We start from the raw sequence: 19,297 nt of genomic DNA, 5'->3' as shown, positions 1-19,297 counted from the left end.
ACTCAAAAGGAGATGAAGATTAAAAGAAAAATTATGTAGTTTTACAAAATAAAACACACAGGCCACTCATTTCTGTATTTTAGTTGTAAGCATTTGGCCTTTAAAATAGAAACTGTTAAATGTGCTTATATATATAATAAAAATACTTTAATCCTTTTGAAAAATGAATGAATAGATGACACTACCATAATGTCTGAGGCAACATGCAAGCCTCACATGGATCACAGTACACAGTAAGCTTTCCTACTCCCCACCCAGCTCCTGTCCCTTGCTTAACTTCAACATTTGAAATGAATTTTTGTAGTTATCAGACATGGTTAACTCTAATTACTGGTGCCCCTCAGTATTTCCTGCTTTGAAATTGCATCCCCTCTACCCCTCAGCCTGAAGAAAGGAAAGCCACAGTAGCAACCCTCTCCTTCTATTCTGTAAGAAACAGTGTGCTGCAGCATACTGTCATCTATGCCCACTGAATGATCAGCACCATGCTGTTGAAAACCCTGTCAGAGCCCCAGCAGGACACACATGCACTATGAAATATGATCCTTCCTTTGGGAGTGATGGAGGGAAAAAAACCAAAGAGGGAGAGGGAAGCCTTCATCATCAACTAAGGTGATGTAAGCTTCTATAATTAGAAGCAGTGAAACCAAAGGAACAATAAAAACGCACCACCAAGCTTCTACTTTCCACTACAGAGTGCAGTCGCAGCAAGCATTTTTTTTCACTCACACACACACAAAATACACTATGCATTTACAGTAATCAGTCAAGTATGCTATATACTGTATGCAAAGTTAATGCAAAGTTTTAATCTAATGTATTGTTTTCTACAAAAAGTAAGACCTGCCCAACAATTAAAATAGATACCTGTATCTATAGACATGAATGAAAAAAAGAAATTCACTTTAAACTATTGAGAATATTGTGTCCATCTATAAATTCCTGGATTATATTACAGACTATTTTTGTTATCACTTCTCTAATTTTAAATACTGCATTTTCTGATATTACAAAAGCTAAATGCTAAGCAGTACAGTTACTGAATAGATAACAAATCAAATTAAAAGGCAGTAACAGTCAGCATTATTAATCTATTTGCAATGTCTGAGTAGTTAGTTCCCTTGGAATGCTCTAAAAAATCATTATCTTAAGGCCATTGGTGTACACGTATTAGTATCAGAGTTGCTTCAAAAAATCTTACAAAGAGCTTTCTGTAAAGTGTTTCATGTATGATAAATATCTTTCTAATTCTGGTTCCCTGGGCAGATCCAAAGGAATCAGTGTCACCTTAACAAAAGAGAGAACTGTCTCAGAAAACCAGAGGGGCATGCCCCTGCCCTCCTTCCAATGCTCCTGAAGCTCATATAGGGTGAATGATAAAAAATTTTTTTTAAAAACTACTACTTAGAAGTTAGCAATATTTATGTAAAGCATTAAAAATAACTTTCATATCCATATGAAAAATAATTTTCATACACTGTGAATCAATCCTAAGGGGAAAAAAAATCAGTCACAGATATATTCATACAAGTTATAATAGGAGGAAAATGAAACTGCATGAGAATGTTCTGTTGCAATATTAATATTAAAAATAATGTTCAGAGAAAAATTTATTTCATTGAGAAGAAAGGCAGCATAACTAAATACTCAGTATTATCTAAATTAGTCAAAAAGATATTGATGATTTAATCAAGAAACATGCATTTAAAAATCATTAGCCACATTAGCTATCTCTGGTTTTGAGGATTACAGTAAACTTATTTCCTTCTTAATATTCTTCTATATTTTTTGACTACTACAAGAAACTTTCCCCCTGTGACACACAGATTTTTTAAATCTGATCTAGGTAGGCATTTGTCCTACTTAGATTGATTACAATAACATCCCTTTGCTTCTTTTCTGTCCATGTGTGAGTTCATGACCCTGTAACTAGGTACAAGAACCTTCTATTGAACTCTACATTGTTTCGCAGAAGACAACTGAGAAAAATTCTCCTAGGAGATGCTAGATGTCCATGAATAAAAAGAGAAAAATCCTGTTCTGTTTTTAAGGTATAAAGTACCATAAAGAACTTCCCTGTCCAGAGCACTTTGGCTTGCAAATAGGGTGAAAAGCAATACTGAAAAGCTGCAGATTCTCAGAGGTTGGACTCCAAATTTCTCAGTAGTAACCTGGTCAACACTCATTGTGTTATACACAAGTAAGACTGGCAAAGGCTCCAGATATACAATCTTCTTTACTTCAGAAGTGATAGAAGATTGTTTACTCACTTATCCTTTCATTCTACAAGTATCTACCAAATACAAAATATAATTAAGAACAATCAGGATCCATCAAATGTACAAATAAAGTTCACACTGTTGGACAGTTTATCAATCAGTGACTATGACTTTAGCAGATCAAACTTGAAATTATGATAATATATGCAACAAGAGTACATATATTTCCTCCATTTTGACTTGAATAAATGATTAAACTAGTTGTTCACTGGTGCTCTGCTATGGTCTAAAGGCCTGCATCTCACTCCCACCCTTCTCCTCGAACCCCCTACACCTCCTCCTGCAAATTACGATGTTAAAAATCTAATCTCCAAAATCATGGCATTAGGAGGTGGGCCTTTGGGAGGTGATTAGGCCATGAGAGATCTGGAACTAGGATTGCATATATGTCCTAAGTCACTTCAGTCATGTCCAACTCTTTGTGACTCCTTGGACTGTAGCCCACCAGGCTCCTCTGTCCATAGGATTCTGCAGGCAAGAATCCTGGAGTGGGTTGCCAGGCCCTCCTCCAGGGGATCTTCCCGACCCAGGGGTTGGACTTGAGTCTCCTGCAGCTCCTGTACTGCAGGCAGGTTCCTTATCACTGAGCCACTGGGGAAGCAGGAGCTGGGATTAGTGCCCGTATAAAAAAATGCCTCAGGGAGCTTCCGAGCTCTGTTCTACCATGTGGGCACAAAAAGGGGTTGGCAGTCCACAGTTAAAAGGGACTTGGTAGCTAGTTCAATTCCTATATATGATGCAGGGACTGAGGGTCTTAAAAACACTGAAAATTAGCACTTGAAATAGAAAAGGAACTCATATCATCTGATTCCTAGTTTAACGTCTATTATATCATATTAAACTGAGGAATCTGGCTCTTAGAAACCTGCCCATTTCAAGGATGTAATTTATTTGAAAGTCCAAATGGGTGGTCCTGAGACAAATATTGAGATGCCCCTATGAAAGTCTGTGTTCCTGCAAAATTCACATATTGAAATTCTAATTCTCAAGATGATGGTATAAGAAGGTGGGGTCTATATAGAAGGTGATCAGGTTATAAGAAAGGAGGTTATAACCTCATGACTAGGGTTAGTGCCCTTAAAAAGGAGGCTCCACAAAGCTCCCTAGCTCTTTCCACCATGTGAGCAGAAAGCAAGAGGTTAAGCAGTCTACTATCCAGAAGAGGGCCTTTACCAGAACCTGAACAAGATGACTGCCAGTACCCATGATCTTGGTCTTCTTAACCTTCATAACTGTGAGAAATAAAGTTTTGTCGTCTTTTTAAATCACTCAAGTCTGCTACCGTGTTATGGCAGCCTAAACGGACTAAGATTCATTCCATGAGGTGACCTCAGCAATCACACTCGAACTCTTATTCAGGAGCACTGACAAATGTCTTAAATCTCTCTCTGTACACTATAACTCCAAACAAAATATGGAGCACTGCAGGACAGCAAGGAATATAAGGCAAAATTACATAAGCAGCAAATGAGAAAGAAACGCTTGCTGCATTAGTAATCTGTGAGCCTAAAATGAAACAGTAGATTCTAGAGTATCACACCATGCTCACCACCTGCCATACGACGCAAAAACATGAACTGGGTGGAAGAGAACATGTAAAGAAGGGTGAGCAAAACAGCAGAGGGTGCGCTGGTTAGACAGCATCACTGCCTCAACGCACATGCATCTGAGCAAATTCCAAGACACAATGAAGGAAAGGGAAGCCTGGTGTGCTGCAGACCATGGGGTCTCAAAGAGTTGGACATGACTTAGTGACTGAACAACAATTAAAAATTCAACTCATTACCTATGAAAAAATGTTCACCGTTGTAGGTTATTAAAAACATACTAGTCAACTTTCTATACAAAACACATACATTTAAGAAACTCTTAAGTTGTGGTGGCTCAGATGGTAAAGAATCTGCCTGCAATGGAGGCGACCTGGGTTCGACCCCTGGGTTGGGAAGATCTGCTGGAGGACGGAACGACTAGCCACTCCAATATTTTTACCTGGAGAACTCCATGAATAGAGGAGGCTGGCAGGCTATAGCCCATGGGGTCGCAAAAATTAGGACATGACTGAGCGACTTTCACTACTCTGAAGAGAACATAATTATGAGCAAATGCATGTAAGTATGTATATCATCTTATGGGCTCTACTTCGATCAGAAGAAGCACAATCTAGGAGCATGGAGTGTTAGGCAAGGCTTCTCTAAAAAGTTCATGGATGACTATAGTTGTAGCAGCTGAGCAGGACTTTGTCAGGAGGACATGGTAGAAGACCATTCGGGATAAAAGCAGCAAATAGCAAGCTAAGGTTCAAACTGAATCATCAAAGGACAGAATTACATTAACTAAAGAAGACTGTAAGAAACTTCCAGGGTGAGAGAAGAACCAAAAGAAAGAACAATCTACAAAATAATGCGGCCAGAAGGCTGAAAAGGTAGGCTGGGGCCAGATGAGAAAGGGATTTATGTATCAATTAATCTCAGTACTTTAAAAATTAAATATTTTTGAGCTATATTTCTAAGATATATAACTTATTTATAAATTAATACACATATTACCAACATATAATTTCTTTATTAACACATATTAATACACATATTCTAAAATATATAATCTATTTATAAACTAACACATGTAAAAACATGGTTAATAAATGTATTTATAAATTAATACATGTACATTTATACATGTGTTAATTAATACATGTAGTACCAGCAAAAATGCTTTGTGTTCACTGTAAATAAACAGAAAAAAATCCACAAAAACGTAAGAGGATTACAGTACACATAAACTCTACTATTTTCTTCCCATGTCCCATTTTGCAAACTATATTTTAAGACACCTGAGCTAAACTACTGACCTTGTTAATTACTAAAAGAAAAAAGGTCTTCCAAGTCAATAATTTCAAAACCAGTCATCAGTTTCCCGCAGACATCCTTTGTCATCATTTAATTGGCTTCTAGTCATTTATTATTATATATAGTAAGGCAATTAATTCAGTGACTTTCATATACATTTATATAAGCACTCTATCTTGTAGAAAAAAGAAATTATTTAAAGTGAACCATAGAGAGTACAGGCTACAAGAAAACTGTGAAAGGCACAGGTGGCTGATTGCTGTCTGCCTGATTTTGTATTTCCTACCTTTTTCTCCCTTTGATACTTTATCTTACATTTTTCAGTTATCTTTACATTTATGCATATTTTGGTAAACATTTTTTATAGCCAGGAATCAATAAATAATAAAATTAGTAAAAGGAACAAAGATATTTTTTGAGTATTTTAAATAATAGAAACAGGAATTGTTGACATTACTGCATGTTTTTCAATGCACGAGACACTGAGCAGAGCCTCTTAAACATATAAAATCACTAAGAAGGATACACAACTTGCCCCAAGTTACACAAGAAACCTCAACAAGCTTATACAAACAGGCACTCTATTTTCTTAACAGGCAACATGCTCTGAGGGATATAAACATGATGATTCATATTTTCAAAGCATGTACACTCTGATGGGAGAAACAGACATTTGAATAAAAAAATACAATATAGTATAATAAACAGTAACAGGTATATACAGGGGATACTACAGCAATATAGACATGTATACCTAATCCTACCAAGAAAAAATCATGGATTCCTCCCATGAGATGATATAAATTATTTAAATTAAAAATTTTACTTTTAAATTAAAATCTTCAGTCATACCAGCCACATTTTAAATGCTCAAAAGCCACATGTGGCTGGTTACTATCAGTTTGGAAACCACAGATATAAAACATTTGCATCATTGCAGAAAGTTCTATTAGAACTGGTTTAGACTACATGCCAGATAAATATTCTAGATCATTAGACGTTCTAACAGGTGGTAGTAGGCCATAAAAAGACTTAAAGAGTTTAAAAGAAGTAACATTGTTAAACAATTCTTTTTACTGATAAAAGTAAAATGAATGACTTATTTGGTAGCACGGGATAGAGGAGTACATAAAGAATACAACTAGGAGTACACACCAGAGAGAAGAGAAAAACAGAACTCGAAATAAACAAAATGATTAAGGGATATTTTTAAATGTAGAAATTATATAATACTTTTCAATTAAAAAAATTCTCCTAAGTTCTTAAAATGAAAAATCATTGCTTTTAAGATAAAGGTTAGTGGGGGGTGGTGGTCGGAGATGCTACTACAACATTTCTAAAAAGAATGACAGTGAACACTAAGGCAATGACATGGGAAAACTGAGATAAGGGCACAAACATCTGAGAGAAAGAACCTAGAGATATCATTAACTGATTAAACCTTGAGTGTGCACATATGTTCTATCAGGCAAACTCAATACTGATATCCTCCTTTTTAGAGGTAAAGCAACCAAAGCATAAACAGTTCAGATAAAATGTCCCAATTGCATAGTAAGTGAAACAAGAATTCAGACAGATGGCTCATCTAAATAATAGACTATTTTTACTTGTCTTAATTACCCATCCTATTCACTGAATATTGCTCCCAATCACCTCTATGCTATTTCCAAATATCAAGTACATCCTCCCCAAAGATTAAAGTTTTGAAATCACTGGGAATATTTGAAGATATTTAAATGTGTTGTGAGCTCTGAGAGCAATACCCAAAGGAGTTTCAATAACATTATTACTGTTATAGAAGTGCTCTTTTAACATTAAAAAAAAAACTTTTCAAGTTAAGAGTGTGCTTCTCATCTTTATACAATGCAATGTACATGAAAAGAATGAAAATATCTCATAAGAAAAAATCATTTTTTTCAATCATTCTAGGCACTCAGTATCTTCCAAACACGTGCAAAATTTTTAATGCTCATAAAATCTGACGTACAGGTTTGGATTAATGATATTTAAGAAAACTACCATAACAAAACATTCCATACATCTTTAAGAATTTTTGACCTTCAGCACTCTAGCAAGAAAAAATTGATGGTTCGCAAATGAAAAAAGAAACTGTCAGAAGGAGGAGCTAAGATGGCGGAGGAATGGGACGGGGAGACCACTTTCTCCCCTATAAATTCATCAAAAGAACATTTGAACGCTGAGCAAACTTCACAAAACAACTTCTGACAGCTGGCAGAAGACATCAGGCACTCAGAAAAGCAGCCCATCGTCTTTGAAAGGAGGTAGGACAAAAGATAAAAGATAAAAAGAGAGACAAACGAGCTAGGGACGGAGACCCCTCCCGGGAAGGGAGTCTTAATACAGGAAGTCTCCAAACACCAGGAAACCCTCGCGCTGGCGGGTCTGGGGGAAGTTTTCGAATCTCGGAGGGCAACCTAACTGGGAGGGAAAATAAATAACACCCACAGATTACATGCCTAAAAGCAACTCCCAGCAGAAAAGTACCCCAGACGCCCGCATCCGCCACCAGCAAGTGGGGGCGGAACGGAGAGGAGCGGGCGGCACTGCTTAGGGTAAGGACTGGGCCCGAAGGCCCTGAGGGCAATAGGAGAGAGCTAACGCGAGATAGCTACTTAAACTGTGGGATAGCGAGAGAGAGAAAATTAACCTGCCCCAACACTGCGGGCCTGTTCGCAGAACAAAGGGAGAACTGAGCGACCCCAGAGAAGAGCTAGCCTGCGGCGGACCGGCCATCCCCGCCGGAGGCAGGAGGCAGGGGGGAGGGGAAAGGGGCAAACTCGGCCCCAGAGACAGCACCCCCTACCAAACTGCAAACAGGCCTCCAGTTTCTAACCAAAGACTTCCTGAGATTCTGAATGGTCAACATCCGCCGGGAGGGTCGCGGCTAGAGCCAGCTCCCCAGAACACACACAAGGCGCACCTGACCCGGGGCGCGCGGAAACTGAGGCTGGGACCGCGGAGGGGAGAAGGCGCACCGTGCCCAGGGAGAGTGTGCCCGTCAAGCTCCTGGCTGCCTGAGCTGCTCAGGCTGGGGGAGGCACAAAATGCAGGCCCAACCGAGTCCGCGCTTTTGTGGAGTACCCAAAAACTAGAACCGAACGCAACACAGGGCCTGCTCCATATAGAGCAGCCGGGAGCCTGAGCAGTGTAGACGGGGAGAGCACACATCCATGAGCGGGGGCAAACCCAGTGTGACTGCTCCCCACACAGGCCAGTGACATTTGTCTGCAGCGCCCCTCCCTCCCCGCAGCAACACTGAACAAGTGAACCTAAACAAGAGACCACCTCCGCCCGCTTGTGTCAGGGTGGAAATTAGACACTGAAGAGACCAGCAAACAGAAGCCAAATTAACAAAGGGAACTGCTTCACAAGTGACCGCTGCAACAGATTAAAATCCCTATAGTTAACACCAACTACACCAGAAGGGGCCTATAAATATTGACAAGTGTAAGCTGGAACGAGGAGCTATCTCAAACTGAACCGAACCCACACTGACCGCAACAGCTCCAGAGAAGTTCCGAGATATATTTTTCCTGTTTTTTTTTTAATTAAAAAAAAAAGATTTCTTTTTTTTTTGTTTCATTTCCTTTTAAAATTCCCTATTACTCCTCCATTACTCCTTAACTTTCATTTTCATATATTTTTACTATTTTTTTAATTAGAAAATTTTTTTAAAAATTTTTTTCTCTTATTTTCTTTGAAAGTCTGCTATTACTCCTCTATTACATATCCTTAATTTTCATTTTCATTTCACTATAACCTTGCAAAAAAAAAACCACAAGAGGCCCTATTTTTAAACCTAACATCATATATATTTCTAAGATTTTTGTTTTTGTTTTTAATATTGTATTTTTAAGAGTCTAACCTCTACTCTAGATTTTTAATCTTTGTTTTTCAGTATTTGATATCAATTTTGGACATTTAAGAATCCAATATTCAGTACCCATTTTTACTCAGGTGTGTGTTGATTACTCTCTCCCACTTTTGACTCTCCGTTTTCTCCCTCAGATCACCTCTATTTCCTCCCTCCCCCTTCTCTTCCCAATCCAATTCTGTGAATCTCTGTGGGTGTCTGGGCTACGGAGAAAACTTAGGGAACAGACAACTGCGTAGTTCTGTCTCTCTCCTCTTGAGTCCCCCTTTTTCTCCTCATCTCTATCTCCCTCCTCCCTCTCCTCTTCTTCATGTAACTCTGTGAACCTCTCTAGGTGTCCCTCATGGTGGAGAATCTTTTCACCATTAACCTAAAAGTTTTATTATCAGTGCTGTATAGTTGGAGAAGTCTTGAGCCTAGTGGAAGAATAAGACTGAAATTCAGAGGCAGGAGACTTAAGCCCAAAACCCGAGAACACCAGAAAACTCCTGACTACACGGAACATTAAGTAATAAGAGACCATCCAAAAGCCTCCATACCTACACTGAAACCAACCACCACCCAAGAGCCAATAAGTTCCAGAGCAAGACATACCACGCAAACTCTCCAGCAACGCTGGAACACAGCCCTGAGCGTCAACATACAGACTGCCCAAAGTCACACCTGACATATAGACCCATCTCAAAACTCACTACTGGGCACTCCACTGCACTCCAGAGAGAAGAAATCCAGTTCCATGCACCAGAACACCGACGCAAGCTTCCCTAACCAGGAAACCTTGACAAGCCAGTCGTCCAACCCCACCCACTGGGTGAAACCTCCACAATAAAAAGGAACCAGAGACCACCAGATTACAGAAAGCCCACTCCAGACACAGCAATCTAAACAAGATGAAAAGGCAGAGAAATACCCAACAGGTAAAGAAACATGAAAAAAGCCCACCAAGTCAAACAAAAGAGGAGGAGATAGGGAATCTACCTGAAAAATAAGTTAGAATAATCAAAATGATCCAAAATCTTGAAAGCAAAATGGAGTTACAGATAAATAGCCTGGAGAGGATTGAAAAGATGCAAGAAATGTTTAACATGGACCTAGAAGAAATAAAAAAGAGTCAATTAAAAATGAATAATGCAATAAATGAGATCAAAAACACTCTGGAGGGAATCAACAGTAGAATAATGGAGACAGAAAGATAGGATAAGTGAGGTAGAAGATAAAATGGTGGAAATAAATGAAGCAGAGAGGAAGAAAGAAAAAAGAATGAAAAGAAATGAGGACAACCTCAGGGACCTCTGGGACAATGTGAAACGCCCCAACATTCCAATCATAGGAGTCCCAGAAGAAGAAGACAAAAAGAAAGGCCATGAGAAGTTACTCGAGGAGATAATAGCTGAAAACTTCCCTAAAATGAGGAAGGAAATAGTTACATAGGTCCAAGAAACCCAGAGAGTCCCAAACAGGATAAACCCAAGGCGAAACACCCCAAGACACATATTAAGCAAATTAACAAAGATCAAACACAAAGAACAAATATTAAAAGCAGCAAGGGAGAAACAACAAATAACACACAAAGGGATTCCCATAAGGATAACAGCTGATCTATCAATAGAAACCCTTCAGGCCAGAAGGGAATGGCAGGACATACTTCAAGTAATGAAAGAGAATAACCTACAAACTATATTACTGTACCCAGCAAGGATCTCATTCAGATATAAAGGAGAATTCAAAAGCTTTACAGACAAGCAAAAGCGGAGAGAATTCAGCACCACCAAACCAGCTCTTCAACAAATGCTAAAGGATCTTCTTTAGACAGGAAACACAGAAAGGCTGTATAAACGCGAACCCAAAACAACAAAGTAAATGGCAACGGGACCATACCTATGAATAATTACCTTAAATGTAAATGGGTTGAATGCCCCAACCAAAAGACAAAGACTGGCTGAATGGATACAAAAACAAGACCCCTATATATGCTGTCTACAAGAGACCCACCTCAAAATAAGGGACACATACAGACTGAAAGTGAAGGGCTGGAAAAAAATATTTCACGCAAACAGAGACCAAAAGAAAGCAGGAGTCGCAATACTCATATCAGATAAAATAGACTTTCAAATAAAGACTGTAAAAAGAGACGAAGAAGGACACTACATAATGATCAAAGGATCAATCCAAGAAGAAGATATAACAATTATAAATATATATACACTCAACATAGGAGCACCGCAATAAGTAAGGCAAACGCTAATGAGTATGAAAGAGGAAATTAATAGTAACACAATAATAGTGGGAGACTTTAATATCCCACTTACAAATATGGATAGATCAACTAAACAGAAAATTAACAAGGAAACACAAACTTTAAATGACACAATGGACCAGCTAGACCTAATTGATATCTATAGGACATTTCACCCCAAAACAATCAATTTCACCTTTTTCTCAAGTGCACACGGAATCCTCTCCAGAATAGATCACATCCTGGGCCATAAATCTAGTCTTGGTAAATGCAAAAAATTGAAATCATTCCAGTCATCTTTTCTGACCACAGTGCAGTAAGATTAGATCTCAATTACAGGAAAAAAGTTATTAAAAATTCAAACATATGGAGGCTAAATAACATGCTTCTGAATAACCAACAAATCATAGAAGAAATCAAAAAAGAAATCAAAATATACATAGAAATGAATGAAAATGAAAACAGAACAACCCAAAACCTATGGGACACTGTAAAAGCAGTGCTAAGAGGAAGGTTCAGAGCATTACATGCTTACCTCAAGAAACAAGAAAAAAGTCAAAAAATAACCTAACTCTACACCTAGAGCAACTAGAGAAGGAAGAAATGAAGAACCCCAATGTTAGCAGAAGGAAAGAAATCTTAAAAATTAAGGCAGAAATTAAAAAAAAAATTAGGGCAGAAATAAATGCAAGAGAAACTAAAGAGACCATAGCAAAAATCAACAAAGCTGGTTTTTTGAAAAAATAAACAAAATCGACAAACCATTAGGAAGACTCGTTAAGAAACAAAGGAAGAAGAACCAAATTAACAAAATTAGAAATGAAAATGGAGAGATCATGACAGACAACAATGAAATAAAAAGGATCATAAGAGACTACTACCAGCAGCTCTATGTCAATAAAATGGATAACTTGGAAGAAATGGACAAATTCTTAGAAAAGTATAACTTTCCAAAATCCATCACAAGCAAGGAAATCAAAACTGTTATCAGAAATCTTCCAAGAAACAAAAGCCCAGGACCAGATGGCTTCGCAGCTGAATTCTACCAAAAATTTAGAGAAGAGCTAACACCTATCTTACTCAAACTCTTCCAGAAAATTGCAGAAGAAGGTAAATTTCCAAACTCATTCTATGAGGCCACCATCACCCTAATTCCAAAACCAGACAAAGATGCCACAAAAAAAGAAAACTACAGGCCAATATCACTGATGAACATAGATGCAAAAATCCTTAACAAAATTCTAGCAAACAGAATCCAACAACATATTAAAAAAAGTCATACATCATGACCATGTGGGCTTTATCCCAGGAATGCAAGGATTCTTTAATATCCGCAAATCAATCAATGTAAGACACCACATTAACAAATTGAAAGATAAAAACCATATGATTATCTCAATAGATGCAGAAAAAGCCTTTAACAAATTCAACACCCACTTATGATTAAAACTCTCCAGAAAGCAGGAATAGAAGGAACATACCTCAACATAATAAAAGCTATATATGACAAACCCACAGCAAGCATTACCTCAATGGTGAAAAATTGAAAGCATTTCCCCTAAAATAAGGAAGAAGACAAAGGTGCCCACTCTCACCACTACTATTCAACATACTTTTGTAAGTTTTGGCCACAGCAATTAGAGCAGAAAAAGAAGTAAAAGGAATCCAGATAGGAAAAGAAGACGTGAAACTCTCACTGTTTGCAGATGATGACATGATTCTCTACATAGAAAACCCTATAGACTCTACCAGAAAACTAACAGAGCTAATCAATGAATATAGTAAAGTTGCAGGATATAAAATTAACACACAGAAATCCCTTGCATTCCTATACACTAACAATGAGAAAACAAAGAGAAATTGAGGAAACATTACCATTCACCATTGCAACCAAAAAGAATAAAAACACTTAGGAGTATATCTACCTAAAGGAACAAAAGACCTATACATAGAAAACTATAAAACACTGATGAAAGAAATCAAAGAGGACACAAACAGATGGAGAAATATACCATGTTCATGGATTGGAAGAATCAATATTGTCAAAATGACTATACTACCCAAAGCAATCTATAGATTCAATGCAATCCCTATCAAGCTACCAATGGTATTTTTCACAGAACTAGAACAAATAATTTCACAATTTGTATGGAAATACAAAAAATCTCAAATAGCCAAAGCAATCTTGAGAAAGAAGAATGAACTGGAGGAATCAACCTGCCTGACTTCAGACTATACTACAAAGCCACAGTCATCAAGATAGTATGGTACTGGCACAAAGACAGAAATATAGATCAATGGGAACAAAACAGAAAGCCCAGAGATAAATCCATGCACCTATGGTCACCTTATCTTTGACAAAGGAGGCAAGGATATACAATGGAAAAAAGACAACTTCTTTAACAATTGGTGCTGGGAAAACTGGTCAACCACTTGTAAAAGAATGAAACTAGAACACTCTCTAACATCACACACAAAAATAAACTCAAAATGGATTAAAGATCTAAATGTAAGACCAGAAACTATAAAACTCCTAGAGGAGAACATAGGCAAAACACTCTCTGACATAAATCACAGCAGGATCCTCTATGACCCACCTCCCAGAATATTGGAAATAAAAGCAAAAATAAACAAATGGGACCTAATGAAACTTAAAAGCTTTTGCACAACAAAGGAAACTATAAGCAAGGTGAAAAGACAGCCCTCAGATTGGGAGAAAATAATAGCAAACGAAGCAACAGACAAAGGATTAATCTCAAAAATATACAAGCAACTCTTGCAGCTCAATTCCAGAAAAATAAATGACCCAATCAAAAAATGGGCCAAGGAACTAAACAGACATTTCTCCAAAGAAGACATACAGATGGCTAACAAACACATGAAAAGATGCTCAACATCACTCATTATCAGAGAAATGCAAATCAAAACCACAATGAGGTACCATTACACGCCAGTCAGGATGGCTGCTATCCAAAAGTCTACAAGCAATAAATGCTGGAGAGGGTGTGGAGAAAAGGGAACCCTCTTACACTGTTGGTGGGAATGCAAACTAGTACAGCCGCAATGGAGAACAGTGTGGAGATTCCTTAAAAAACTGGAACTAGAACTGCCATATGACCCAGCAATCCCACTTCTGCGCACACACACTGAGGAAACCAGATCTGAAAGAGACACGTGCACCCCAATGTTGATCGCAGCACTGTTTATAATAGCCAGGACATGGAAGCAACCTAGATGCCCATCAGCAGACGAATGGATAAGGAAGCTGTGGTACATATACACCATGGAATATTACTCAGCCATTAAAAAGAATTCATTTGAATCAGTTCTAATGAGATGGAGCCCATTATACAGTGAAGTAAGCCAGAAAGATAAGGACCAATACAGTATATTAACACATATATATGGAATTTAAAAAGATGGTAATGATAACCCTATATGCAAAACAGAAAAAGAGACACAGATGTACAGAACAGACTTTTGGACTCTGTGGGAGAAGGCGAGGGTGGGATGTTTCAAGAGAACAGCATCGAAACATGTATTATCTAGGGTGAAACAGATCACCAGCCCAGGTTGGATGCATGAGACAAGTGCTCGGGCCTGGTGCACTGGGAAGACCCAGAGGGATCGGGTGGAGAGGGAGGTGGGAGGGGCGATCGGGATGGGGAATACATGTAAATCTACGGCTGATTCATGTCAATGTATGGCAAAAACCACTACAATACTGTAAAGTAATTGGCCTCCAACTAATAAAAATAAATGGAAAAAAAATTAAAAACTAAAAAAAAAAAAAGGGAAAAAAGAAACTGTCAATTTCCACCACTATCTTAAATAATGATTCTGGGACTTACATGATGGTCCAGTGGCTAAAAACTCCATACTCCCAATGCAAGGGGCCCAAGTTCAATCCCTGGTTGGGTAACTAGATCCCACATGCCACAAGTAAGACTGAACATGCATGTGCCACAACTAAGACCTGGCGTAGTCAAATAAATAAATCAAATATTTTTTTTAAAAAAAAGATTCCTCCTGATCTCTCTGAACTGCTGATAATGCCCACAAAAGAAATAAAGCTCCTATGGTAGTCATTAAACCAATTATCTACTGTATCAATACTGATAAAGATATCTGCTACTAACACTTATACCCATCCTTATCTAACTATTCCAAAATAGAAGAAGGAACACTGCCAAATTCACTGTAGTAAGCTACAATCACACTGCTATCAAAATCAGCCAAATACACTACAAGAAAAGAAAATTACAGGCCAATATCTTTGATGAATAGAGATGTTAAAACCCTCAAAAATTATCTGCAAATGAAATCCAAAAATATATAAAAAGGATCATATAGAACGATGAAGGTGGATTCATTTCAGGGTTTCAAGGATAGTTCAACATACACGAATCAATCACTGTGATATACCACACTAAACAAAAGGAGAGGAAAAAAACCATATGATGGGAAAAAAAAGCATTTGACAAAATTCAACATCTCTTCATGAAAAAGCTCTCACCAAAGAGGGTAGAGAGAGAACACAGTTCAACATAACAAAGAGTCATTTATGACAAATCCATCACACTCAACAGTGAAAAGCTGAAAATCTTCCCACTAAATTCAGGAATAATATGAGGATGCCCACTCACCACTTCTGGACAAAACACTATTGGAAGTCCCTGTCATAGAAATAAGCAAGAAAAAAAATAAAAGGTATCCAAACTGGAAGGGAAGAGGTAAAACTGTTACTATTTTCAGATGACATGATACTTTCTATAAAGAGCCCTAAATTATTCAGGCACAAACCCTTTTAGAGCTAATAAATATATCTGGCAAGGTAGTAGTATACAAGATTAAAATACAGATACTGGTTTTATTTCTTTACACTAGCAATGAAATATCAAAGAAAAAGGAAAAAAATTCCTGTTTAAAATTATGCTAGAAAAGCAAAATACATAAGAATAAATTTAACCAAGGAAGTGTATGACCTATATATTGATAACTATAAAACACTGATAAAGGAAAATGAAGGTGATACAAAGCAGTGGAAAGATAGCTCACGCTGTTAGAGTGGAAGAACTAATATTGTTAAAATGGCAGTCTACAGATTTAATGTAATTTCTAACAAAATACATAGGAAATTCTTCATAGAATTAGGGAAAAAAAATCCTAAAATTCATATGGAACCACAAAGACCCAGAAAAGTTCTATCCAAGAATATACAAAATGTCAGTAGTAGTTCCATAACTGAGTGATGGGACTAATCAATTTTTAATTTTTCAAAATTAGGTAAGAATCATTTGTGTAATAAGTCCAAACTTAATTACAACTTGAATTAGCTAAAGTTAATTAGTGACAGGGAAAGTTACTAAATAACAAGTGGGAATTCCCTGGCAGTCCAGTGGTTAAGACTTGACACTTTCACTGCCAAGGCCCCAAGTTCAATATCTGATCTGCAAACTAAATGGTACAGCCAAAAAAAAACCCAAAAAAACCATGAAATAATAAAAACAGGAAACGAACTTCATGTAATAAAAAATTTGAGGACTACTTCATATGTTATTGTTTGTTGTCAGAATGTGCTCAATCAAAGAAATGAGGCAAATAATAACTAAATCCTTACAGCTGCTCAAATTTAACACTCTTAACACAAACAACTCCCTAAATAATCCTCCTTATTTCTAAGATGGAATGAATTTGTTTCTGACAACCAAAAGAATATATACCCTTGGGAATTTTGATACCCTAAATCTCTAGGCTGTTTTTATATTTTGAGGGATCGAGTTTCCTTTGAAAACTTATAAAACACACCTGGATTTATTCTTTCTTAAATTATCCTTATTCCTTAATTCAATTATTGCGTTAGTCAAAAAGTTTGTTCAAGTTTTTCCTGTAAGATCATATGGGAAATCCAGAAAAAACTTTTTGGCCAACTCAATACTTTTCAATCTGAAAAGCGGTATCTATCATTTCAATATTAAAGACTTGAAAAGATTTTCTGGTTTTATGGAAGTTGTTTATTTTATCATCTTTCAGTATTTGCCTGTGAAAACATACCTTTAACACTTGCATATATTTCTGCACTAGCATACAGTAGCATAACTGCCCCACACCTGAAGGGAAGAATTGACATTTTTTATTTCTTTTGTATGCCTTAGGGCATAAAAGAAAAAAAGGCTCTCAAATGAGTCTATTTTCTGAGTTTTCTGGGCACACATCCACTCTGGACATATTGTTCAAGCAAACAAAAAGGTAAGAAAATCCACAAGCACGTCTGAAAGATACATTTAAAAAATTCTTTTACACCATTTAAACAAAAACAAATACCCCACTGGTATTTCTATTAAAGTCAACACAGCAGAAACATTTTAAAAAATTATACAGATATCTTTATGTGCCCCAAACTTTTATATGTAGAGCCCCAAGTGTTTATTACCAAAAATATATGCTGATATTACCAAAAATATGTATGTTCATACTATATATGAACATTAAGGAATATCAATGAAATGTTCCTAAATATACTCACAGAAAGATAGCTGTTAATGTCCACATCATCAGTAATAGTCTGGCGTTCTCCTTTACAATTAATTTTCCGAAACCTTCTTCGAGACTGTCTGGCAGGAATTTCTCTTTGTAGAATATTATCTTCATTATCTTTGGAATTCTCTACCTGAAACACATGTTCACATTCCTGGTTAAACATCCAATTTTTCCATATTGCTGACAGTCTGTGTAGTTTCAACAGGCTCATAAGGAGGCTTCATTTACTTCAAGCAAGAAACTGCCTCAAGAAAATAGTCTATATAGGACAATGCTCATGAGTACAAAAAGATTAAAGGTGACATTATAAAGATCTGGAGACCACAATTTCCTCCCAGGAAATAGTCTTTCTTGCTTACATGAGCATACATCCTCCTAAGTAAGTCACTTACCAGAAATGAAGGCTGTTAACTACACCTACACATTCAATAATCACAACATCTGAGTTAGTCTAATTACAAACTGCCTTGTTATACACATATTTAGCAAACAATTATGGTTATGCCTTCAGTGAACTGCTAACCAATGAAACAAAAATGCTTTACGTGTTATTCTTTGACGTCCATCTTAATGTGTGAAAACAGTCAAGAGTAAATAAGGCTGGCATCTTCTAAGGAGGAAGGGAAAACTAACCTTTACTGAGGGCTTTAGGCCAGCATTCATATACATTATACTAAACAGTTTACACAACTGCCCTGTAATCAGGTATTACTATTTCCAATTTAAAGGTGAACAAGGGAAAATCCAAAAAGATCAGTGACTTCCCAGTCTCATAACAGTGATACTTATTAAAGGTGATCTAGAATACAAGCCTGTTTTGAAAACTTATGCCACTGATACAAGACTACATTGCCAAGGGAGGGGAGGAGGGGAAGGATAGATAGGTGAGGGATATTAACAACTACAAACATCCAGCTGTAAAGTAAATGACTCATGGATATGAAATGCACAGGGTGAAGAATACAGTCAATAAATATGTAATAACATTGTATGGTGACAGATGGTAATAGGACTTATTGTGGTGATTATTTTAAAATGTACAGAAATACCAAATCACTACTTTGGGTAAGAGAACTAACCTAACACTTAGATTAGTTCAACTTAAAGAGTTTTAGGTTGATTATACTTCAAAAACAAACAAACTCACAGTAAAATAGATCAGATTTGTGGTTCCTAGAGACGAGGGCTGAGGGGAGAAGAACAGAACTGGAGGAATCCACCTTCCTAAATTCAGACTATACTACAAAGCTACAGTCAACAAAACAGTATGGTACTGGCACAAAAATAGAAAAATAGAGCAAATGGAACAAAACAGAAAGCATGGAGATAAATCCTTGCACCTATGGACACTTTAACTTTGACAAAAGAGGCAAAAATACACAATGGAGAAAAGAGAGTTTCTTCAACTAGTGGTGTGGTTTTCCGAAAACTGATGAACTACATATAAAACAATGAAATTAGAACACTATCTAACACCATACACAAAAATAAACTCTAAATG

The 19,297-nt window shown here is 37.0% G+C and overlaps 1 protein-coding gene and 1 long non-coding RNA gene across 9 annotated transcripts in view; one reads left to right on the top strand and one right to left on the bottom strand.

Moving 5' to 3' along the window:
- RAPGEF6 (Rap guanine nucleotide exchange factor 6) overlaps positions 1-19,297 on the bottom strand; it is a 226,566-nt gene that overhangs the window by 124,874 nt on the left and 82,395 nt on the right. For all 7 annotated transcript variants that reach the window (XM_020900686.2, XM_020900691.2, XM_020900664.2 and 4 more), the window contains one exon: positions 17,783-17,926. In XM_020900686.2, coding sequence (XP_020756345.1) covers positions 17,783-17,926 — 144 coding nt within the window. The remainder of the gene's footprint in view (positions 1-17,782; positions 17,927-19,297) is intronic.
- Positions 1-19,297, top strand: part of LOC110141787 (uncharacterized) — a 63,193-nt gene that overhangs the window by 17,602 nt on the left and 26,294 nt on the right. The window lies entirely within an intron of this gene.

The sequence above is a fragment of the Odocoileus virginianus genome, chromosome 3 (genome assembly GCF_023699985.2).
Source record: "Odocoileus virginianus isolate 20LAN1187 ecotype Illinois chromosome 3, Ovbor_1.2, whole genome shotgun sequence".
Lineage (NCBI taxonomy): Eukaryota > Metazoa > Chordata > Mammalia > Artiodactyla > Cervidae > Odocoileus > Odocoileus virginianus.
Note: the sequence above shows the minus strand (reverse complement) of the source record. Positions and strands in the feature narration are given on the sequence as shown.